At 43.5% G+C, this 24,245-nt stretch overlaps 1 protein-coding gene across 1 annotated transcript in view; it reads left to right on the top strand.

Annotated features, from left to right (window-relative positions):
• Positions 1-21,367, top strand: part of LOC123237134 (plasmanylethanolamine desaturase-like) — a 39,576-nt gene extending 18,209 nt beyond the window's left edge. Inside the window, exons 3-6 of the mRNA XM_044663824.1 lie at positions 17,324-17,415; positions 18,554-18,698; positions 20,063-20,275; positions 21,174-21,367. Coding sequence (XP_044519759.1) covers positions 17,324-17,415; positions 18,554-18,698; positions 20,063-20,275; positions 21,174-21,295 — 572 coding nt within the window. The 3' untranslated portion in view covers positions 21,296-21,367. The remainder of the gene's footprint in view (positions 1-17,323; positions 17,416-18,553; positions 18,699-20,062; positions 20,276-21,173) is intronic.
• The last annotated feature ends 2,878 nt before the right edge of the window (positions 21,368-24,245 follow it).

Below are 24,245 nucleotides of genomic sequence, written 5' to 3'. Positions count from 1 at the left end.
ATATGGCTAGTAAGTGGTAAGGTCAGGACTTCAAGACACACCAGGACTCTCAAGCTTTCTCCTGTGCTTCTAACACTGCTTCTCTTGTGGCCAGGAACAGTCACTTCCCCTCCACCGGCAACAAATAGAAATTTGATGCGTACAGAGTATCTAGCCACCTGCACAGGCTGTCAGGGGGTGGTAGGGCTCAAGAAAGGTGCCCTGAGTGTGGCACAGGGAGAAGAATCTTCTGGAAAAGCCACAGACCTGGACTCTGGCCCTAGTGCTACTACTTCATCTCACATGAGATCAGGCAAGGCTTTTCCCCATTCTGAGTCTTTTTCCTCATTTGTAAAGTGGATGAGTTAGACTAGGTAGAGAATGAACCTTTGCAGCTAGAAAATTTCCGTCTTATGATCTGTTCACTGCCTAAAGTCACTAATAGAAAAGAGAGGCCTGAGCAACTGTGGCCATGGTAATAGGAATTTCTCACCTTCACATAGTGGTTTCCAGTTATAAAACACTCATGTGTTTTATCTTACTTAATTCTCACAACTGCCAGTGAAGTGGCAGTGTAAATATTGTTACCCCTGTTTTACAGCTGAGGAAACTGAGGCTCTGAGAAGTAAAGCTGAAGTTGCGCTCTAAGTGGGAGAACTTGGGATTCAAACCCAGGTTATCTGACTTCTAGATCAGGATTTTTTTTCTTTTTGCCACAGAGATTGGGTGGGGGTGGAGGGGGTGGGGAAGGGGAAGAGTATTGAGTATTCCAAGTATATAGCAGCTGGTAGTCTCATTAGACTGGCTTTAGAACACACACACACACACACACACACACACACACACACTCACACACTCACACTCACACGCGCGCGCACATGCACACCTTGCCCTCTCCTGTCCCTAAATTGTTCTAATTACACAATATAGCTTTGTGCTAAAGAGATGCTTTTTAATGGGCTATTGGAGGCCACGGACTAGGAGGCCTGGCTGGATCCAAAGGCACCCACCTTCCTCTCCTTCTTGTAGCCTCCACAACATTTTTGCAAGGGTAAGAAGAGAGGACCTACTGTCCAGTCCACAGGAAAGGAAATCTTTTCTGAATTGGATTGTTCCAGGAGGCCCCGAGATGCCCACTAATGAGTATGATTTAAATAGTCAGATAATGAAAGTTTTACACTGGGCAGCCTCATGCAGAAGCAAGACCTGGCCCCTGGCCATCTCCCAGAGGGCTTGGCACAGAGACAGGCCTATCTGGTGAGGTCCACCCTGCCCTGGCCTCTCTCCCAGCTTTGGGCCGGAGCCCTGCAGAACCTCAACCAGTTTATCTACCTGTGCTAGAGGGACAACCCCAGGGCCTCTTTAGTCAGGCTTAAGTCAGTGGAATGGTTTGTTCTATGTCAGAAGCCCTTCCCCACTGCTCCTAACTTTTTCAACAGAATTTAAAACTAGATAGAACTAGGGCAGCTGGGTAGCTCAGTGGATTGAGAGCCAGGCCTAGAGACAGAAGGTCCTAGGTTCAAATCCGGCCTCAGACACTTCCCAGCTGTGTGACCCTGGACAAGTCACTTGACCCCCATTGCCTACCCTTACCACTCTTCCACCTATAAGTCAATACACAGAAGTTAAGGGTTTAAAATTTAAAAAAAAAAAAAAAAAACTAGATAGAACTAGAAATCATCTAGCCTAATCCCCTCATTTTACACAGGAGGAAGCTGAGGGCTAGAGATGTGTTGCCCAAGATAATAACATTGTACGTTAGTGTTGTGTCAGAGCCAGAACTCAGAACCCATGTTCTCTGACTCCATACCAGCAATCAGGAAAGTGTAATGAACCAGCACATCTTTTTTGGATACTCGCTGCTGACCAGCTCTTTCCTAAGTACTTGGAGGGTACACAGAAGAAAAGATGCAATCATTACCCTCTTGAACGAAGCTCAGAGTTCAGTTAGGGAAAAAGATATGCTCTGAAAACATTTACACACACACACACACACACACACACACACACACACATGTTATCATTTAAATCTTAATGATGGGGCAGCTAGAGGACACACACATATGGATATAGCCCCAAGCCTGGAATCAGGAGGATCTGAGTTCAAATCTGACCTCAGATACTTCCTAGCTATGCGACCCAGAGCAAGTCACTTAAAACTGTTCACCCCCTTAACCTGCTGTCTTAGACTTGTTATACTAAGACAGAAAGTAAGGGTTTAAAAAAAAACTAACAGTGATAAAATGAAGAGGCAGCAAGGTATAATGGAGGAGGAAATAACTGGCATGGTGGTCAGGGGCCTCAGTTTCTCTCCTCTGTACCTCCAACTAGCTATGTGAACCTGGGCCAATCACTTCCCCTCTGAATCTGTGTCTGTCTCTGTCAGTGAAGAGATTGGACTAGGTCACTTTTAAGATCTCTTCCCACTTAGCAATATGGTGTCCCATAGATCTGTTAGAAGCCCAGCTGTCTCTCCTAACTAGCAATGTGGCCCTGGGCAAGGCTGAGGCAGAGCAAATAATTTAATCTCTCTGAGCCTTTGTTTTTACTCTTTGATTAAATGGAACTGATACATTATCTACCTCACGTGGTTATTCTAAAGAAAGTATTTTGTACATTTGAAAACATTTTGAAAATGGAAGTTGTCATTTTTACAGTTTTAAATGGGGAGCCTTGAAAGATTTTTTAATATTGCATAGGCATAATTGAATTGTGTTTTAGTCAAATAAATCAATAAATTCAGGATGGAATTGAAGAAAGGAGATGGATAATCCTGTCTCTGGTATCAAGATAATTTTTCTCTTCCTTCACCCCTAAAGTCTTCAATGTTCTACATTCATATCCCATCTTCCTTGTTTTCCCTATGCCTTCCAGTTTCTGCCATGTTTGGCAACTGAGGACTTTGATTCTTCCTACCCCCCCCCCTTTCCTGGGGCATAGAATAAGGAAAGGAGAGCAGCCCAAAAGCCTTCCCTACCCCAAAGAGATATAGTTGGCTCCTTCCTATTGGAGATATGAAGAAGCTAAGCCCTGCCCACTGAAGGTCTCTCTTCCTGCCCCTCATTTTATTATGTGGTTCCTTTGAGCTATACCCTTCTTCCTGATACCAGGATCCCCAACAACTGCCAGCTCTTGGTTAGGGTCCTTTTTGACTTATCTATGCTAGAGAGTAAGCTGAGAAGAGGCTAGAGATAGTGTCACCCTGGGCTGGAAATTCTAAGGTTTGTGCTCGTATCACAGCTCTATCATTATTGTATATGGCTTTGAAGAAGTCACTTCCTTTCTCTGGGGCCCAGTTTCTTCACTGGTTAAGTGATGACTGAGTGATTGATCTCCAGATCCACTTCCAAGTCTAACATCCTGTGACTGGGGCAGTCTCTGGGGCTCTCTGCTCTGAACTGCTGGCTCTCTAAGCAGAAGTCCCTACTGATAGAGAAGCAAGAACAGACCTTAGAACATAGACTGTTCAGAGCTGGAAGGTCCTTAAAGATCCTCTAAGCTAATCCTATTGTTTAATAGGAGAAATGGGTTGCCCCAAATCACCCTGAGTTAGTGGCAGAGTCAAGAACCAATATTTCCTGTCCTTCATCCTCTGACCCTCCTTCCACACCCAACAAGACTCCCTATTTGATATTGCTGGAAAGCTTGGAAGACAGCAGGCCTTAGGATCAGAGGGGAGCCATCAAGCCTTCTTCAGTGTGGCTGCCTGCACTGACTACTGACTGCATTCTATTTACTGCCCCCAGCCAGGGACAAAGAAAGGTCTGTCTGCCTGGCCTCCCTTCCCCCATTAAAAGGACTGTGGGCATTTTGTAGTCCAAGCCAAGGAACTGGCATTTCTTTCTTTTCTTTCCTTTTTTTATTGTTGTTGTTGTTGATTGAAGTAAGATGTTTATTTACCTAGATGGAAAAGAAGATTCCTGAATCAAGGAACTAAGAATATAATAGTGACAACAACAGCTAAGTTTGCAAAAAGCATTAAAAATATTATTTGAGCTTCACCTCAACCCTTTGAGGTAGATTCCATTTTACAGATGAGATACTTGAGGCAGACTTTGTTAAGTGACTTTGCCACAGTATAGAACCATTAAGTATCCTGTTTGTCCTTCCCAATTAATGCAAGTATCAAGCACCCAGACTGGGAGCTGTGACTTAAGCCTTTGACCTCCTGTGCTGCTCTCCAAGTGTGAGCAAAGCTCTCCTGTGGGACATATGTACTTGGTTGGGGGGGATGTTTCTGTAACAACTATCCTTGCTATATCTGATTAGTAAAAACTGACAAAATTTGGCTTGGGTATAATCTTTTAAAAAAAAAATTCTAATCTTATTTTATTTCACTTTTTCCTATAAAATTCCTCTAAATTTTAGTTTAGCAAAAAGTTTAAAATTCAGGACAGAAACTAGATTGTAACTTACTATAAATGTATCAGCCCCTCAGGAGCTACTTCCCAGTCCCCATTCCTGCTGGGGGATCTGGCTCCCAGAGGTTAACTGACTATTTCTCTCCTCTAGGTTCTAGGGGTTAAACCTAAGGGTTTAGGGGCCTTCAAGTACTGTAACTCAGGAGTCCCTGGGTGAACAGAACAATAGAAAGCTCTTGCAATAGTAGAGAAGAGTTGATGAAAGCCTGTGTAGGGGAAAGGGAAAGGTAGCAGTTTGAGTGGAAAGAAGCTGTGAAAAGTAAGCAGGATAAGACCTGGCAACAGATAGTATGTGTAGGATTGGTACAAGTGAGGAGTCAAGGAAGACCCCAACGGTCTAGCAGGCCTACATGCCCAAAAGGGAACTGCCTTTTCCTTCTCCCTATGTTAAGAGGATTGGGCTAGATAATTCCAAGCTTCTTTCAGCTTTAAATATGAGCTTAAATCCCCTGAGATGATTTTCCCTCTACTGTGCCCTCTCCTTGCCCCAGTCTTAACAAATGGCTCAGTGACCTATAATGGTCAACTTCCTCCTTTAGCTCCCAAGGAGAAAATAGAGAAACTTGCAGCCAGTCTCAGGAGCCCTCCTGAGTTCTGGTTTTGGAATCTGCCCCAAAGACAGACATGTGCCAATATCAGCAGTTTTATCCCTCAAGGCCTCGATCTGTGATGATACAATCCTAATTCCCAGCAGTTCTGAGGATCAATTAATCTGCAAGTATTTATTAAATGTGTCCTATAGCCAGGGCTCTGGGCTATGTGCTACTATAGCGAATGAAGCAATCCCATCTCAGATGTAGCTTACATTCTTAATGAGTGGGGGGACATGGACATATAAAAATGTAGAAAGCATAAAGTTTATCAATACATACATATATACACAAAGTAAATAGAAGGTAGTTGAGAGGGAGGGCAATAGTAGTTGGGGATGGGATCAAGAAAGGCATCTTCCAGGAGATAGTGACTAAATTGCATCTTTTTAAACTTTATTTTTATTTTTTAAAAACCCTTACCTTCTGCTTAGTATCAATTTTAAGGCAGAGAAGAGGGCTGGGCAATGGGTGTTAAGTGGCTTGCCCAGGGTCACACAGCTGGGAAGTGTCTGAGGCCAGATTTGAACCTATGACCTCCCATCTCTAGTCAATCCACTGAGCCATCCAGCTGCCCCCTCTAAAACTTTTTTTAACAAATAGTTTTTTAAAAATTTGAGTTCCAAATCCTTCCTCCCTCCTTGAGAAGGCAAGCATGATATCAGTTATACATGTGAAGTCATAAAAAACTTGTTTCCAGAGGGCAGCTGGGTAGCTCAGTGTATTGAGAACCAGGCCTAGAGACGGGAGATCCTAGGTTCAAATCTGGCCTCAGACACTTCCCAGCTGTGTGACCCTGGACAAGTCACTTGACCCCCATTGCCTACCCTTACCACTCTTCTGCCTTGGAGCCAATACACAGTATTGACTCTAAGACGGAAGGTAAGGGTTTAAAAAAAAAAAAAAACTTGTTTCCATATTAATGATGTTGCAAAAGAAAGCACAGACCCAAAAAACCCAAGAAAAATAAACTCAGTCAAAAAGATCTGCTTGAGTCTGCACTCAGAGCTCATCAGTTCTTTCTCTGGAAATGGGTGTCATTTTTCACCATTGGGTCCTTTGGAAGCATCTGGGGTCACTGTCTTGATCAAGGTCACTTATTAACTTATCAGACTTAAGGGAATTGGAAGAGAGGAAGTTCTCTGTTCTCTGTTCAAATGAGCACTTACTGATTCCCACCAGGAATCTTGTAGAGGAAGTTTCTATATTGGAGACTGAACTAGATAGCTAATAAGTAATCACAACATTTAATGGCACTTTGAGGTTTTGTTTTGTTTAGTTTTTTAAAACCGTTACCTTCTCTCTTCGTATCAGCTCTTAAGACACCAGAGTGGCAAGGGCTAGACGATGGGGGTTATGTGACTTGCCCGAAGTCCCACAGCTAAGAAGTGTCTAAAGTCACATTTGAACCCAGGTCTTCCCAATGCCAGACAAACACTTTTTTTTTTTTTTAAAGCGTTTTATATATAGGTTTCCATTTCATCCTCACAGTAACCCAGTGAAGTGGGCGCTGTCAGCAGCTCCATTTTATGGGTGAGGAGCCTGAAGCGAATGAGGTCACGGGTGGAATGGGGTCACGTGACTTGATGGGGGTGGGGGAAGTCACCCAGCTAATTCAAGGCAGTATTTGAATTCCAGTCTTCATGGTTCCAAATATGTATTATTTCTGCTCTTCCTCACCTTCAGTGTTCTAAAGGACCTTGTAGCCCTTGTCTTTATTCTAAGGATCCTTCCAGCTCTGAACTGTGGCCTAAAGATTCTCAAGTAATATTAGAAGAGAAGAGGGGTTAAATTTTAACTTCAATCTCTCTACGACATTGTCCTTATTTAACAAATAAGTATTTATTGAGCCCCTGCTTATTCCAGACCATTGACTTTTCTGGCTTCCTTTAAGTCCCAACTAAAACCTCAGGAGGAAGCCTTTTACAGGAAGCCTTCCCTAATTGTCTTAATTTCAATGCTTTCCCTCTTTTAATTATTTCCTATTTGTACTGCATACAGTCTGCTTTGTATAGATTTGTTTTCACAGTTTCCCTATTATATTGTACACTTCTGCGGGGGAGGGACTGTCTTTTTCCTCTTTTGTATCTCCAGCTCTTAACATAGTGCCTGGTACTTTGTAGGTGCTTAACAAATGTTTAGCAAGGTGGGCAGCTGGGTGACTCAGTGGATTGAGAGCCAGGCCCAGAGATGGGAGGTCCTATATTAAAATCTGGCTCCAGACACTTCCTAACTGTTTAACCCGGAGCAAGTCACTTAACCCACTTTGCCTAGCCCTGACCACTCTTCTGCCTTGGAACCAATTGAATTGGTTCTATTTCTTTTTTTCCTCTAATTGATTCTAATGTAGAAGGTAAGGGTTTTTGTTTTTGTTTTTGTTTTTTCAAATTGAATAGAAGATTGCTAGGAAGCATTACAGTAGATCTGTAAATCAACAAGTTTATTAAGCATCTACTCTGTCAGGCTCTCAATCCATAGAGTACTGGGTTTGGAATCAGGAAGACCCAAATTCAAATTTGACTTCAGACACTTATAGCTGTGTGACCCAGGGCAAATTACCTAACCCCTATTTACCTAGTTCCTCAGCTGGAAAATGGGAACACACCAGAGATAACCACATAAGGTAGCAAGGAGTACAACTAGACTGAATAACCAATGAGTTAGGCATTGTGCTAAGCACTAGGGATATAAAGACAAAAAAAAAGTCCTTGCCCCCAAGGAGCCCATAATCTATTTAAGGCAATAAAATATAATCTTTCAAAGGAAGGACTTTTCTTTTTTGGTCAGGGGTAGTCAAGAAAGGCTTCCTGAAGGAAGAGACTTAAGCACTGAGCCTTGAAGTATGAGTAGACAGTTCCAAAGGCCCCATGATAAAGAGTTGATGGGATTCGGGTGTAGACTGAAACTAATTTCTTTCTTCCTTCCTTTTTTTTGGGAGGGTGGGGTGGTGGTAGGTTTGTCTAATACTGGGATTTGTTTTGACTCTACAGATTTTTAATGGATTTTATTTTTCTTGCCCTCTATATGAATGGGAGGGAAAGAACTGGGAACTGAAAATAAAATAATTGAATTGGATTTTAAGAAAGAAAAAATGAAGAATAGTAGGTTTTGGAGACACAGATGGTCTTTGTGACCAGTGACTGGGGCAACTTTTCTTTTAAAATATGTATATATTTCCAGATTCCTTAATTTCCTTTCCCTCCCCACAAAGGTGTTGGCCTATAATTGGTACTCCACTCATCAATCAAATTGATTGGATTTTGGACTCCTAGCTCTTCCTCCTTCCTGTTTCCAGATTCTGAGATAGCTCCCAGGATTCCCATATTTCTAAATATACCTTTGGTGTTTGTACAGGTGTTCCCTGCAGCTCTGGAAAAGAAAGATGCCTAGGGCCTCTCGTTTGTCATTAACTCTCTTTGTGTCTTTGTCAAAGTCAATCCTTCTCCCTGTCTATAAAACAGTCCTAGATAACCTCAGTTTCAACATAGTCTGTGCTCCATAAATGTTTGCTAAATTGAATTGAATCAAATTAAAGATCATGTCCAGGTTTCAGACTCTGTACTTGAAGCAGTCCTGTATAATGGGTTATTCAGAGCTAGACCTAAATTTGAACCCTTCTCCAAACTTTTAACCTGTTTACTCATTTGTAAATAAAAGAGGAGCGATTCTCTACTAGGAGAATTAATGACGATCAAATGAAATAATATATATAAAAGAGTACATCTTAAAATATTTATGTTATGATATTTATTACATTAAGTATGGAATTATTTTGTATATTATAAAGCCACAAAGATTTCTATTTTTTATTCTCTATAGCCATGCATATTATATAGAAATTTGAACACACCAGTGGTTTTGGCTTTTCTGACTCACAACTCCCTTTTGCAAATAAAATACATTAACATTTATTTGAGCTTCTAGGTAGCTAGTCATAGAACCTTAGAATTTGAGGTTGAGTGAGTCCTTAGAAAACCCCTAGTCCAAACCTTCATTTTTTTTTTGTTTGTTTTTAAACCCTTACCTTCCATCTTAGAGTCAATACTGTATATTGAGTGGTAAGGGCTAGGCGATGAGGGTTAAGTGACTTGCCAGTGTCGGAGGTATTATTTGAACCCAGGACCTCCCATTTCTGGGCCTGGCTCTCGATCCACTGAGCTACCCAGCTGCCCCCAACACTAGTTCTTAAGGCCTTAGTGTACCCTAAAATTGCCACCTCTTAGTCCTGCTACCACACACAGTACCCCATTTGAAGGGATTCAGGGTCTTTTGTTGTCTTAAGACTGTGTGATCTTTGCCCCAATTCCTAAACAAGGGTGCTGAGAGTGGATAGAATGCTAGACTTGGAGTCAGGAACCCCTTGGTTCCAATCCTCCTCTGATACTTTGCTACCCTGGGCAAAACGCTCAATTTGTTTTGAGTGCGTTAGTATTTTCATCTTTAAAATAGGTATAATGCCCTGCTCAGGACTGATATGTGGCATAAATGAGATAGGGAGCAATTTGCAAACTTTTAATATACAATAAGGATGTTATTTATTTTATAAATAAGAAAACGAGCCCTAAAGGGACTTTTTTACATGAATCCCTGAAAAGGCTCTTAGGGTTTCAAAGGATTTTTATTGAGCACAACATACATTGTCTGTTCAGTTCAACAAACATTTCCAGAAATGTCTACCCATAAGAAATCAGGAAATCCTAGAAACATCAGAAACTGAGAGGCCCCCTCATCCAACCTCTTCCTGAACACCTCCAGTGAGGACTCTAGGACAGTGATGGGCAAACTATTCCCCTCAGGCCTGAGGGGAATAGTTTGCCCATCACTGCTTTAGGAAGTTCTTTCTGTAGTTGTGCAGCTCTAATTATTAGAAAATGTCATGTTATTGAGGTAAATTATGGTTCTTTGTAATACTAAACATATCCCACCCCACCCCTAATCCCACTCCCCCAGAGGGCTTCATTTTATCCTTCAGGACTACTCAGAACAAATCAGCTTCTATCTACCCTAGGATACTTGCCACATATTTGGAGACACTAGCCCAAAGGGCAGTAAAGAAACACAGTGGTACAGGTGAGCAGATTGCATCACTAGGGATGACTCACAGGTATTCTGATAACCAAAAAAAAATTCACCATCCAAGATATTTATGACCAGAAAAGTGAGGTCATATTGCAAAACCTAGGTACAATTTATCAGATAAACAATCCAAACACTATTTGTGCCATTTACAAAATTTTGTTTGTTTTAAATAAATTGTAGGATTTAGAGTTAGAAGAGAACTTAAAGACTATCTAGCCCAGTACCCCATTTTATAAATGACAAAACTGAGGCCCAAAGAAGAAATCATTTGCCTGAGGTTACACAGATAATAATGATAATAATTCACATATACATCGTTCTTTAAGGCTTGCAAAGCACTTTCCTCACCACTAACCTGTGAAATAGGAATTGTGTTTTATGATAGCATTATTGTTCCCGTTTTACAACATGAGCAAACTGAGGCTTTGAAATTAAGTGACTTGCCCGGCATAACTCTGTTAGGAAGTAGCAAATTTCAGATTTCAACCCAATTCCTGACTCCAATTAAAAGAAAAAATTCTTTTCTTTTGGGCTTTTACCCAAACTAATGAGGCAAAACTCAGGACAAAGAAATGAAAGTGGTTTATTAAAAAAACATGTCAAGGTAGCAACATGTTGACTGGTTGATCCCTAGGAAATCAACCTGGATTTCAGAGTGGGCCAGCTTTTTATAACAAAACTTTTTGTAGTAAGATAGACAAATTTTTATAGGTTCCTATCAGCAAAAGAGGTGGGCCCATGCAGCTCAGTTCTTTCCCAATAAGTATGTGACACTTTGCACACAGGTGAGATGTGACTTGCCTACCATGACAGATTAACTAAGTGACATCTTCCCCCAACACTGACCAGCAAGGCTGGGAACATGGTGGGTCAAAATCAAGATTTTTTTAAAAACCCTTCCATTCTGTCTTAGAATCAATACTGTATGTCAGTTCCAAGGCAGAAGAGCAGTAGGGGCTAGGCAATTGAGGTTAAATGACTTGCCCAGGGTCACACAGTCAGGAAGTGTCTGTGATCAGATTTGAACCCAGGAACCTCCCATCTCCAGACCTGGCTCTCCTACCTACTTGCCCCAAGTCATGAAATTGTTTTCAATACTTCAGCCAAAGGAAGGCTTCCGGCATGTTGGATAGAACTTCCATAAAAGATTTACAGGGAGATAGACATTGGGCAGAGAGGCAGACTTGGGATCCATATGTCCTAGGTTCAGATTTCATCACCAATATATGGCCACTCTGTGATCTTGGACAAGTCAGTCCACCTTTCCTCTTGATCCATAACTATGACTCACACACACAGCGTGTAACATACACACACACCCAGCACGTCTCATTGCAGATATACAAATGGACAATTTTTGTTTAACTTAAAAGTTTTCCTTTGAGTTGCCTGTGTGATGATCGTGTTCTCACCAGGAATTTCCTATATCTGTGGATGAAAACAGAAGTTCCGATTTTAAATGTAAATTTTTTTAAAAAGACATTGAATAAGAATCTCCCAGGACAAGATCATCTGTAGGTCACAACCTTACATAAGGAAAATGAGTCATAAGGTGAGGTCAAAGATCAGTGGGAAGTACTTAAAAAGTTTGTTTGTGAGGTAACTGGGTGGCTACATGGATTGAGAGCCAGGCATAGAGTCAGGAGGTCCTGGGTTCAGATGTGACCTTAGATCTTCCTGGCTAAGTAGAGATTTTAAAAGGGGGAAGGGGGAACAGGATGAGGTGGGGGGTGGGGCGCGGAGAGAACGAACGAGAGAGCACTTGTGCGGTGGATTTAGAGAGCCAGGAGGACCTGGCTTCAAACTTGACCTTAGATAGTTCCAGGCTGTATGATCCTGGACAAGGGAAGGAGGGAGGAAAGAATGAACAAACGAACTTCAGGGGTTGAAAATGTCCTAGAAATAGGCTCCAGTGTTGGAAGGGTTGGCATGTGACCGTATAGGCGAACCAGTCACACTTTACACAGCCATATTTTCTAAGGAAGTTAGCACTTTCATAACACAGAATCAAACAAAGCACCTGACTCTGAGGCTAGCACATATTCTAATCCAGCATACCCTCTCCACTCTGAGTGCTGAATAAGCTCTCTTCAAGGAGACTGTCAAAGCGATTCCTGATTCAGAATGTAGTTCAGACTCCATGGGGTCCCTCCCAACACTGAGATTTTCTGATCCTGTGATGCCAAGGAGTTTCCAAGGTCGGACAGATTTCCAAAGTTGCTTGTCTTTTGAGGCCTTAGTGTCTAGGTCTATTGCACCTATTAAGGGTTAGGGAATAGCAAAAGCAGAGAACACAGGACCCCATGTGCAAGCTGGGAAATCTTTGGGGTGGTCTCTATGCCTAGTTACGTCTAACCAGAAGAGTAGTTGTCAGCCTAATATTATCAGACAGGGATGTGCTGGGGTGGGGTGCACAATGCTAAAAGTTTTTTCCTTCATTCCTTCCTCTTCCTTCTTGCTTTCCTTCATTCCATCCTCTTTCCTTCCTTCCTTCTTTCATGCATTCCTTTTTCCCTCCCTCCCTTCCTCTTCCTCCTTCTTTCCTTCTATTTTAGAATCAATACTGGGTATTAGTTCCAAGGCAGAAGAGCCATAAGAGCTAGGCAATGGGGGTTAAGTGACTTGCCCAGAGTCACACAAGTGTCTGAGGCCAGATTTGAACCCAGGGCTCTCAATCCACTGAACCACCTAGCTGTCCTTGTCAAGTAGCTTTTTTCGTGGCCTCTCTCTCCTGAGTACAAACCCTTCATTGGCTCATATATTTGGAAAAGAGGGAACTGAAGTGAACATTTTCCATAGTATTCTTCCCTTGTTCCCATGTAAGCTGTAGATGAATATATGTGAAACCTATATGAAAATAAGGCCTCTTGCTTGGCAGAGGAGAATAGAACCTTACCCTGGAAGGGGTTTTTACAATTTTTGTGTCATAAACCCCTGTGGCAGTCTGGTGATGCCTGTAGATCCCTTCTCAGAAGAATGTGTGTTGCCTGCATTCATAATTGAAAACTCATTTGGAGATTAATGGAAATAAAAATGCAATGTTTTGGGTTTTGTTTTGTTTTTCTCATCCAAGCTTATTCTTTAGCTTAGCCTCTCATTTTCCTAGAGGGAAACTAAAGGTAACCCAGGAAGTTCACATTCAAGGTCTCCTACTGTCCTAGGACTTGAAGGCCCCCTTTCTCAGCATATGCACCAAGGCATACTGTGCCCCACCCTCCAGAGGCAGCCCACGCCCTGGTGGTTACGCACACAGGCAGGCATGAAGGCCCCAGGGGCCTGCTGCACTCTGGGGTGCTTCCCCCAGCCCAGGCACACAGTGCCTGCCCCAGAGCTCCCTGCCTGAGACTGTTTTAACTCCTCTCTCTCTCTTCTCCCCACCCTGTAGCCCAAGAAGGCTGTGAAACCAGAGCTGACTGTCCCCGCCCCCTGGGCACAGCACACAGAGGGCAGCCCCAGCAGGCGAGAAGTGCCAGAGGCAGGATTTCCTGGGCATGGCCCCCAAGTAGCAGCTGACTCCAAGTTCCGCTTGGGTAGAGGACGGTTCCAGCTGGGTTCAGGGAGGGCATCATCTTGCAGGGCAGGCCTACAGGCCATGGGCTTCCCCTGACGTCCAATCCACCCATTTAAGGAGAGTGTGAATGAGTCATCCCTAGATGCTAAGGAAATGCCAATGCCATTGAAAGAGGCCAGGTCTTTGTAATCAGAGCCATTGTGAGAGGTAGCAGCTCTCCTGAGGCTCAGGGTTCACCCTGCGTGCACCCAAATAGCTAAAGGGTACACAACAATAATGCCAACAGGGATAGCTCACATTTGCCTGTCTTCATATGGCTTTCTTTTTTTTTTTTTTTTTTAAACCCTTAACTTCTGTGTATTGACTTATAGGTGGAAGAGTGGTAAGGGTGGGCAATGGGGGTCAAGTGACTTGCCCAGGGTCACACAGCTGGGAAGTGTCTGAGGCCAGATTTGAACCTAGAACTTCTCGTCTCTAGGCCTGGCTCCCAATCCACTGAGCTACCCAGCTGCCCCCCATATGGCTTTCTTTTGATCCTCATCACAGCCTTGCAAAGGAGCTAATATAAGTAGTATAGAGGAGACAAGTGGCAGTTACTTATCCAAGGCTGTACAGCTTAGAAAGTAGCAGAAGCAGAACTCAAACCCGAGACCTAGGGCTTTCCATGGTCCACCGTTTCCTCCCTAACAAAGAGGTTCTTTGCCAGCCATGGCATTTTTTTTAAGCATTTATTAATATTTATTTTTTTGAAAAGTTAACATGGTTACATAATTCATACTCTTACTTTTCCCTTCACCCCCCAACTTTCCCCTCCTCCCAATGGCAGATGTGTATTTCCACTGGTTTTAACATGTGTCATTGATCAAGACCTATTTCCAAATTGTTGATAGTTGCATTGGTGTGGTAGTTTTGAGTCTGCATCCCCAATCATGTCCGCCTCAACCCATGTGTTCAAGCAGTTGTTTTTCTTCTGTGTTTCCACTTCTGTAGTTCTTCCTCTGACTGTCGGTAGTGTTCTTTACCATAAATCCCTCAGAATTGTCCTGGGTCATTGCATTGCTGCTAGTACAGAAGTCCATTACATTCTATTTTATCACAGTGTATTGGTCTCTGTGTACAATGTTCTTCTGGCTCTGCTCCTTTCACTCTGCATCAATTCCTGGAGGTCTTTCCAGTTCACATGGAATTCCTCCAGTTTATTATTCCTTTGAGCACAATAGTATTGCATCACCAGCATATACCACAATTTGTTCAGCCATTCCACAATTGAAGGGCATACCCTCCTTTTCCAGTTCTTTGAGCATAGTTCCAAATTGCCAGCCAGAATGGTTGGATCAGTTCACAACTCCACCAGCAAAGCATCAATGTCCCAATTTTGCCACATCCCCTCCAGCATTCATTACTCTCCCCTTCTTTCATTTTAGCCAATCTGCTAGGTGTGAGGTGATACCTCAGATTTGTTTTGATTTGCATTTCTCTAATTATTAGAGATTTAGAACACTTTCTCATGTGCTTATTGATACTTTTGATTTCTTTATCTGAAAATTGCCTATTCATGTCTCTTGCCCATTTATCAATTGGGGAATGGCTTGATTTTTTTATACAATTCAGCCATGGCATTTTGATGGTTCTGCTCATATGTCTTTTTTTTTTTTTAAACCCTTACCTTCCATCTTAGAATCAATACCATGTATTGGTTCCAAGGCAGTGGAGGGGTGAGCGCTAGCAATGGGAGTTAAGTGACTTGCCCAGGGTCACCTAGCTAGGAAGTGTGTGGAGCCATATTTGAACCCAGGACCTCCCCTCTCTAGGTCTGGCTCTCAGTCCACTGGGCCACCCAGCTGCCTTTGTTCATATGCTCTTTACCTATCCTGCAGTATGTTCATCCCCTCCTCCCACTTTCCTCTGTCCTTTTGGATTGTATTCGGTGTGAGGGCAGGGGTTATGCTTTACTCATCTTTGTCCTTCCCAGGGTCCAAGCACTGGGCTCCTCCTGGGTAAGGTAGATGATCACAGACTTTTTGCTGAGCACTTGTCCTCAGTTGCTCCTGTTAACCATCCACTCCTCTAAACATACGTCAGCCAAGCTATGTAAGGAACCCTAGTCAAAGCTGGAGGGTGAGAGTGAACAATCCAACAGTTAGAGCCTAGACTTTTCCTCCAGGACAGCACTTCCTCAAGGCTTCCCTTCTGAAACTGGTACGGCCAGGTGTCCCCTTCTCCAAAAGCGGTATTTATTCTAGTGATAGCAGAGGTCCTGAGCAGTTAGTTAGAGTGGCAGTCTCTCTTCTGGACAAGTGTGTCATCAGAGCTTCCTTGCTAATCAGTTACATCCCCATTTCACCTAGGGAAGCCATAGTCCAGAGAGGGATAGACCCTGGCCCAAGGGGGTCGGTCACACAGGAAGCCAGGTAATAATCAGCTTTGGTGTATTTTATATGATCCTTATTCTTTCTTCCTTCCTTTTTTCTCTTTCCTTCTTTCTTACTTACTAACAGGAAAAGTCACTCCTTAACCCTAATAGTTTACCTAGGTTCTTTCCTTAGCCTGGGGGAGAGAAATTGTGGAGAAGGGAAGGGAGTAGACAAAAAGACTTCTAGGAGTCATAAAATTACAAATATAGGGGGGAAAGATCACAGAGATAATCTAGACCAATCTCCTCATTTTTCAGGTGAGGAAACTGAGACTCAAGAATGTGACATGATTTGCCCAGGGTCACAGAGATTAGTAAGTGGCAGAGCCAGGATTCTAAATACAGTTCGTTCTCTCCTTCCTTCCCACCCCCCTTCTCAGTCTCTTTCTCAATCTCTTTAAGTATCTCTCTTGTCAGTCTCTTCTTTCAATCTCTCTTTCTCAATCTCTTAATCCCTCTCTCTTTCTCAAACGCTCAATCTTTCTCTGTTTCTCTGTCTCTCTCTCTGTTAAGTGTCTGAGGCTGGATTTGAACTCAGGTCTTCCTGACTCTAGGCTTAGCGGTCTATCCACTTTAACACCTAGCTGCCCCTATACTTTCTTTTCCATTCTCAAATGGACTGACTCCCTGTAGGGGGTTTGGGGGGTGGGAGCTAAGTAGAATGTATAGATAACTTGCTGATCCCTGGGTGGGAGGGGGGGGGGGTTAAAGGACATAGCAGGATGTTTATTGAGGGATTTTAGGGATATAATTTAAATTTGGGGATTCAGGAAATAACCCTTGAGTTCCAAGCAGGAATTGTGGAGGGGAGGAGTTCCTCCATGACACAAGGAGACAAGAGTTGGGAGATACAGCAAGATTTGTGTGGAGCAGCAAGGGGGGAGGAGTCCAATGCCAGGAGAGGTAGCTACAGAAGCCCACTGGGCAAGGGAATGGGGAAAAGGAACAGCTAGGGGAAACCCAATGCCAAGAGAGTCAGTGGCAGTCCCCACTGAGTTTGGGGAGATATAGGTCTTATAAGTTTGGGGAAGGAAGCAGGTATAAAGAGATAAGGCAACTTGGATTGCTTCTATTGGTCGTCTCTGGGGCAGGTGAGCTACTTGGGTTAACTATATGGGCTATTCCTGATGGGGGTGAAGAGTCCCAGTCTCTGGGGGTGGTTCAACCTTGTAGGACAGGCTGAGGAACAAAGGCCTGTTGTTCTGGCAGGTATTGGAGGGGAAACTATTAGTTTTCATAGTTACGGAAAAGGGGAGCATTTTCTGTCCCACGGTGTGTCACCTCCCCATCTCCTTGCCAGAGTACTCACTCTCCCCCTCTTTTTTCTCAGTTGCAGGGGCCCTTATTGCTGACTTCCTGTCGGGGCTGGTACACTGGGGAGCCGATACCTGGGGCTCTGTGGAACTGCCTGTGGTGGGAAAGGTTTGTACTCAAGTCTGACCGTGCTAGCTCTTGCCTCTTGGGTGCCACTATGCTGGGCTAATTTCTTTTTCTTTTTTAAAACCCTTATTTTCTGCCCTAGTAACAACTCTTAAGACAGAAGAAACAGTAAGGGCTAGCTGTCTAGCTGATTCCATGGGATAATTTCTTTTTAAACCCTTATCTTCTTGATCTTAGAATCAATACTGAATATGGTTCCTAGGCAGAAATGGGGTAAGGGCTAGGCAATGAAAGTTAAGTGACCTGCTCAGGGTCTCACAGCTAGGAAGTGTCTGAATTCATATTTGAACCCAGGACCTCCTGTCTTCAGGCCAACTAGCTGCCCCTTGAACTAATTTCTTATGAAGAATTAGGCCTTGAGCTCCTTAAGGGCTTGGGACTATGATATTTACTCTTTGACTATCCTCTTTTAACACTTAGCCCAGGGCCATGCTGATTCACTAGAGAAATGGAAAGGGCAATGAACAAAGCCATCTAGGGCTTCCTGGTTAGCAGGGCTTCAGGGCAAGTCTGTTCTACCCTCCCAGTTAGTGAGGTCAGGGCTGAGCAGCCCTTTGTAGCTAGGGCAATAGCTTGTGGCTACTGGAGATTGAAATCTAGCTACAGTTCTCTTTCCTCTCCCAGAGGGCACTGGCTTTAATTAAGCCACCAGGATTTACTGAATTCTGCTCTTTGTCCAGTTTTGTGGGAGATACCAAGAAGTATGAGCTCAGGTCCCTGCTTTGGGGAGACAAACTGTACAAGAACCCATTAGAGAAAAACACCAACCATCTTAGATTCAAATGATAAATAGTGTTTGATGGTTTCAGAGTTCAGAGAAGAAGAAAATGTGAGTTAGAGTAATCAGGCAAATATTTTGTATGGAGGTTGACTTCGAATACTGAGCAGGATCCGAGTAATAGGGAGGGCATGGGCAAAGGTGTATGTAGATGGCCTGAATGAATGTTCTGGTGGCATTGGGGGAAAGGTGAGCTAGTGAGGAATCTTATCTGATAGACCAACTGAAAATTGGCAAGAAGGGGTAACAACAGACAAGGTTGGTGGAGCTGTGCTGCTGGAGCTGGGGGGAGCTTTGGTGCTGATGAGAGGTGCTTAGAGGATGTCTTATACCTTCTCTCAGGCTTTCATCCGGCCCTTCCGGGAGCACCACATTGACCCCACAGCCATCACCCGGCATGACTTTGTTGAGACCAATGGGGACAACTGCCTGGTGACGCTGCTGCCTCTGGTGAACATGGCCTACAAGTTCAGCACCCTAAGTCCTGGTGAGGAGAGTGGGGGGAGGGCACAGATTTTAAACCAGAAGCGAGGGAATGTGGAAAGAACACTTCACTGAGAATCAGAGAGGGTATAATAGAAAAAGTAATCTTCAAAAGCTGGGCAACATCCATAATTGCAGTTCTGGCATATTGGGGGGACAAAGTGGGGGCAGGAGGAACCAAGGTGTTACCCCACGGCCAAGTATGTCCTTATGACTACTAATCTCTAATATCTTTCTTGGCTTTGTCCCCAAGCCACACACAAGCATTATGCCCCAATCATGTATATACCCATGGGGGGTGGGGGGGGGTGTGATTAAGATTTGTGAAGTGGAGTATCACCAGGAGAAAGAGATCATGCTTCCTCGATGTCCTCTGCTGACACTAGCAAGTTGTCCCCGTGTCTGGGTCAAAGACCTAGCCACCCAGTGTTGGTTATGGCCCCCCAGGGCAGAGTGTGAATAACAGGAAGGAGACCTGGGGTGCATTGTAGGCAAAGAGAACATAGTAGGCGACATGGAAGTGGCAATGAATGTGATGCCTGAAAGTGGAGTTCCCCTTTTTGGGATTTAAAGCCTGCCTCTACCCCTAACTGTCTTATGTTACAAAGTCAACATGGTATAAGGAAAAGAGCCCTGGGCTTGAAGACATGGAAGACCTGGGCTCAGATTCCATCTTTGGCATTTTCTAGCTTTGTGGCCATGGGCAGTCTGAGTTTCCCAATCTATAGAAGTGCTGATTATACCTATAGAATTTGACTTTTTTGGAGTTTTAGGATCAAATGAGATAATGAGTGTGGAGGGGGGGAGGGGGGCGGGTAGCATCATTTCTTCCCACCCATCCTTTACTTGAGAAACTACACCAAGTAGCCCAGGACCTCAGACACGTAGGCACTTAATACATGTTTATTGGATTGGATTTAATTAAAGCTATCAAAATCCCTAGTCCCTTTTAGCTTTAGTCCTCTCCTATGTAAAATGAATGAAGGGGTTAGACTAGATGATCTTTTTAAGATTCCTTCCAGGTCTAAATCCTTGATATCCTATGAATCATAATGAGCAAAGCCATCTTCCTGTCTGCTTCTTATGTTTGGGGAGATGTTATGAAATGAAGAGCCTCTAGAGGGCTTTAAGTTGGTCCCAAGGAAGAACTTCTAACCTAGCAAAGCTTTCTTCAGCAGATCATAGGACTTAAAGATCATATAATCCAATCCCCTCTTTATATAAGGGGGTGGGGTGGAACAAGCCTAGAGAGATTATGTTATACCCAAGGTCACACTGGTAGTGATTTACAGTACTAAGATTAGAACATCATCTCATTGCAAACCTTTTGCCTAGCATGGCTATATCTGTGACTCTTCCTTCCCATAGATGAACTTTATCAGCTCTATCCCTGGGAGTGTTTTGTCTTCTGCCTCATCATCTTTGGGACCTTCACCAACCAAATTCACAAATGGTCTCACACCTACGTTGGGCTTCCTCAATGGGTCACTTTCCTCCAGGACTGGCACATCATCCTACCCCGAAAACACCATCGAATCCACCATGTGTCCCCCCATGAGACCTACTTCTGTATTACCACAGGTGAGTTGTTGGAGTAGACATGGAATCATTACAGAGCCCCTGCCCTCATAGACAGCTCTAGTAAAAGGGAGGATGGAAATAGGTGAAAAGATCAGGCAATTTATATATACTAGGTGAGAAATACTTGCAAGAGCTATAAGAACCCAAAGGAAGAAGAGAAAGTTGGGGTTGGAGGAAGGGGTGACATTAGGTAAGGCTTCCCAGAGTAGAGGCAGACTATCTGGACTTGAAGGATAGTCAGGATTTGGATAAGGTAGGGATTGAAGGTGTTACAGATGGTAGGAACAGTGTAGTCCAAGCCTACTAAGGTAGAAGAACTCGAGATACAGTGAGACAATGAGACCAGCTTGGCCCAAAGGGGAACTTCTGTTCTGATGTAGTGGGAGATAAGGCTGTAATGAAGATCAGGGCTAGGTTAATCTACTGATCATTAGAACATGAGAACTGAAAGAATGTAAGACTGTAGAGTCCACCAAGTTCTGATTTTAAATGAGAGTTTGCAAGAGGATGACTTTTAAAGTCTCTTCTAGTTCTGTCTTATGATTTGGTGATGCTTCCATTTGGTCTGCTGTGTTATTCCTTAGATTGTGGGAAGTACAGAGTGCCAAGCTAAGGGTTTTTAATTCAAAAGTTTTTAGAAATGCCTTTAGCAGAGGCCACTAATTCCTTTCCTGTGAAATGACCTGGAAAGGAGGGCTCCTTCTCAGGGGTCAGCCTTTGTATGAGCCAGTATTCTTTCTCTGTGCTCAGGTGGCTGCCAGAGCCCCACCTGGTCAGTGAATTTAAATATGCCCTGCCTTCCTCTCCAGAAGAACAGATGGGGTCTTCATTTGTTCTAGAGAAGCTTAAGAAAATAATGCAGGCTTCCCTATTTCTTTTCTTCCCTGATATCTTTCAGGCTGGCTCAACTACCCATTGGAGAAGATGGGATTCTGGAGACGGCTAGAGGATATTATCCAAGGACTAACTGGAGAAAAGCCCAGAGCAGATGATATGAAATGGGCCCAGAAGATAAAGTAGTCCCCAAAAGCTTTCCTATGAGCTCTAACCTTGTTGTTGCCAACCTTTCCAAACAGCCTCCATCCATCCATCATTTCTCTCTCTCTCTCTCTCTCTTTCTCTCTCTCTCTCTCTCTCTCTCTCTCTCTCTCTCTCACACACACACACACACACACACACACACACACACACACACACACACACACGCCCCATCCGCCAAGTGCCAGACTTGAAGTGAAATTTACTTGGAGATCTGCTCAGTAGATGGGCAGCACCAATGGCTTCTCTCTCCTTTGAAACAAAGATGATACTTGACACGTAATAGATTAACATGATGGCCGGGGAGGGAAGGGGCAGGCCAAGGCCCATATGCCTTCTGGCCAGCATCCTGGGGTTCTTTTCCTCTTTGAGAGTAGGGCGGTCCCCTCCTCACAAAAACACTCCATAAAAACTCAAGGAAGCTTGTGGAAAAGGAAGGAAAAACCAGCTCACGAGGGGGTTGGTTGGCATTGTCGCCATGTTTCTGCAATGCCTGGGAGAGCTGGGGCCAAACAGATAGGAGGAAGAGCAAAAGGAGGAGGGTTATCATGACTTTGACTCCAGTCCATTGCGGTTGTTAGTTTTTATTTTGAATGCAGTCCTCTGGGGCTGCTCTGCATGAAAACAGCCCATTGGAGGCAAAGAAACCTGCCTAACAGACAGACCCTCATGCACTTGCAACGGTTCATTCATCAGAACATCTCCTTTGTGCCCTTGGGGATGGGGGTCACCAGCAGGGCAAACTGACCTCTCCCATTGAGCTTGGGAGACAAGGGGAAGAGCTTCCCTGGGCCAGTCTGGTCCCCGCTTCTGCCAAGACTGAGGGAGATCTGTGTGTAACCTGTGCTGGCCCCCTGACTCCCAGCTCAGTTCAGGAACCCCACGCCTCTGCCCACCACCCCACAGGAGCAGACTTGAGTCGGACATTTCCCTTTTCATCGAAAGGCGATAATTCAGCCGGTGCTATTTGCACTGCAAGAGCCATGAGCTAAAGTGATGACTGGATGGGAGGGAAATGATAGCCCTTTTGGGAAAGGGTTGTCAGGAGAGGAGAGGGTTATTTTTTTTAAGGTGCTTGCTTGTTTAATGTAAATAATATAAAGCCTTAATATCTTTTCTGTAACATGGAATAATATTTTACGGTGATGTTTTGAATGTACATAATATATTTATAACAAAGCAGCCGAGAATACTAACTCTGTTTGCTACTTGGTGTTTCTAGAGTGGGGAGTGGGGGAGTTTAAAAGGTATTCTCTGTTCCTTTAGGCCTGAGGCCTCAACCTGTCCTCCTACGGTATTGCCAATGTTGCCTGCCCTCTAGGATTTTAACCACTCTAGGGTAGACTTGTTTCCCAAGGATGATCAGTTAAAATGATCCCATCTCTTATTAGGTAATGTAACTTTATTACAGTGGATAAACTTTCTTCTTTGGACACATTTATTGAGCAATTACTGTGTGCAACGCATTGGTCAGGAAGCTAATACTCTCATGACTCCCACTGGAATTACCCACTCCAGCAGTCAATATGGACTAAGGTTCATCAGTCATTCAACATGAAGTTTGGGAGGACTTAAACTCAGCATGTGATTAGCTTTAAATGGCAAAGTGAAATCCTAATTTAATTTTGGGCCAGATTATTAGGAGTGAGGAGCAGATTCTGACTCGACACATGAGACAATTTCTTCATAATTAAAGCTATGTCCAGCAAAGGAATGCACTTCCTCTAGAAATGGAGTTCTCCATTACTGGAAGTGTTTGGTCCAATCAGAGACTGTAAATCAGATGATTCATTACCATATGAGAGATGAGACTCCTGTCCCTCCCAATTCTGAAATGCTATAAATGCTTAGACTTTACGAAGCAGCAGAGGTGATAGGCCCATCGTCTTCCACCTTTCTCAGGTGGACCTTAAATCTAGACACCACATTTAGGATCTGGAATGTTGACATATCTGGAGCATATTTAAAGTAAGACAGCTGGGATGGAAAAGAGATTAGATGTTCCACGTTAGGCAAGACCCTGGGGATGGAAAAGAGGAGATTTAGGGAAGACAAGATCAGAATCTTTAAACATCAGGGTATTCATGACAAAGAAGAAATTAAGTATGTATAGAATTAAGACCAATGGGTGGAAGTTATAAAGACAGAGTTTGGCTCAGTTCTTATGCAACAACTTAACTTCTTTCCAATTCTAAATTTATAATTTTAATTTATATTTTTAAAATTCTAAATTTATAATCTTAAAAACCTTAAGCAGTGGGAATAGGCTGCTCCAGTGGGTAATGAGTTTGAAGTATTCAAGCTAAATCTAGTTAATCACCAAATATTTACAGCTGGGATTCATGCATCCTACCAAGGAGTTTGCTGTGGCTTCTCTGATTTCCAAGATCCCTTACAATTAGACCAATGAGGGGTCATAGGTCTGAACAAGAAAAGTAAGAGCTTAGCCCGGTTGTAATTGCTAGGGGTGTATGTGAAAAATAGCCCCCGACTTCAAGGAACTTGATCTAATTAGAGAGGCTGTTTGGTGTCGTGTCAGGAAAGATCTGGGTGTAAATCCTGCACTGAATACCAGTTGTGCCCAGGAGGACACCAGCTGTGACCATAGGCAAGTTATCTAAACTTTCTGAGTGTCCACATCTGTAAAATGGAGGTGCTGGTAATACCCAAGAGAAGCACCAATGAAATAGAATATTTATGTACTTTATAAATCTTAAGTCACTATTTATAAGCAGCAGCTCTTGTTAGTTAGGATAGAGGGCTCGAATTTAAGGCAGAAGAAAATAGAGGGCCACTGGAAGCTTTGGGGAGATGTTGGAATCTGGCCAATCCCTCAACTAGGAATTCCCTCCATAGCATCCTGTGATGAAAGCAGTACTAATCTGTTGTCTGTAGATTGATCAATAGGGGTTGTCCAGGATGGGCAGAAGGG

The sequence above is a fragment of the Gracilinanus agilis genome, chromosome 2 (assembly GCF_016433145.1).
Source record: "Gracilinanus agilis isolate LMUSP501 chromosome 2, AgileGrace, whole genome shotgun sequence".
NCBI classification, from domain to species: Eukaryota; Metazoa; Chordata; class Mammalia; order Didelphimorphia; family Didelphidae; genus Gracilinanus; species Gracilinanus agilis.
The sequence above is the reverse complement of the archived record's forward strand: the minus strand, read 5'-3'. Positions and strand labels throughout refer to the sequence as shown.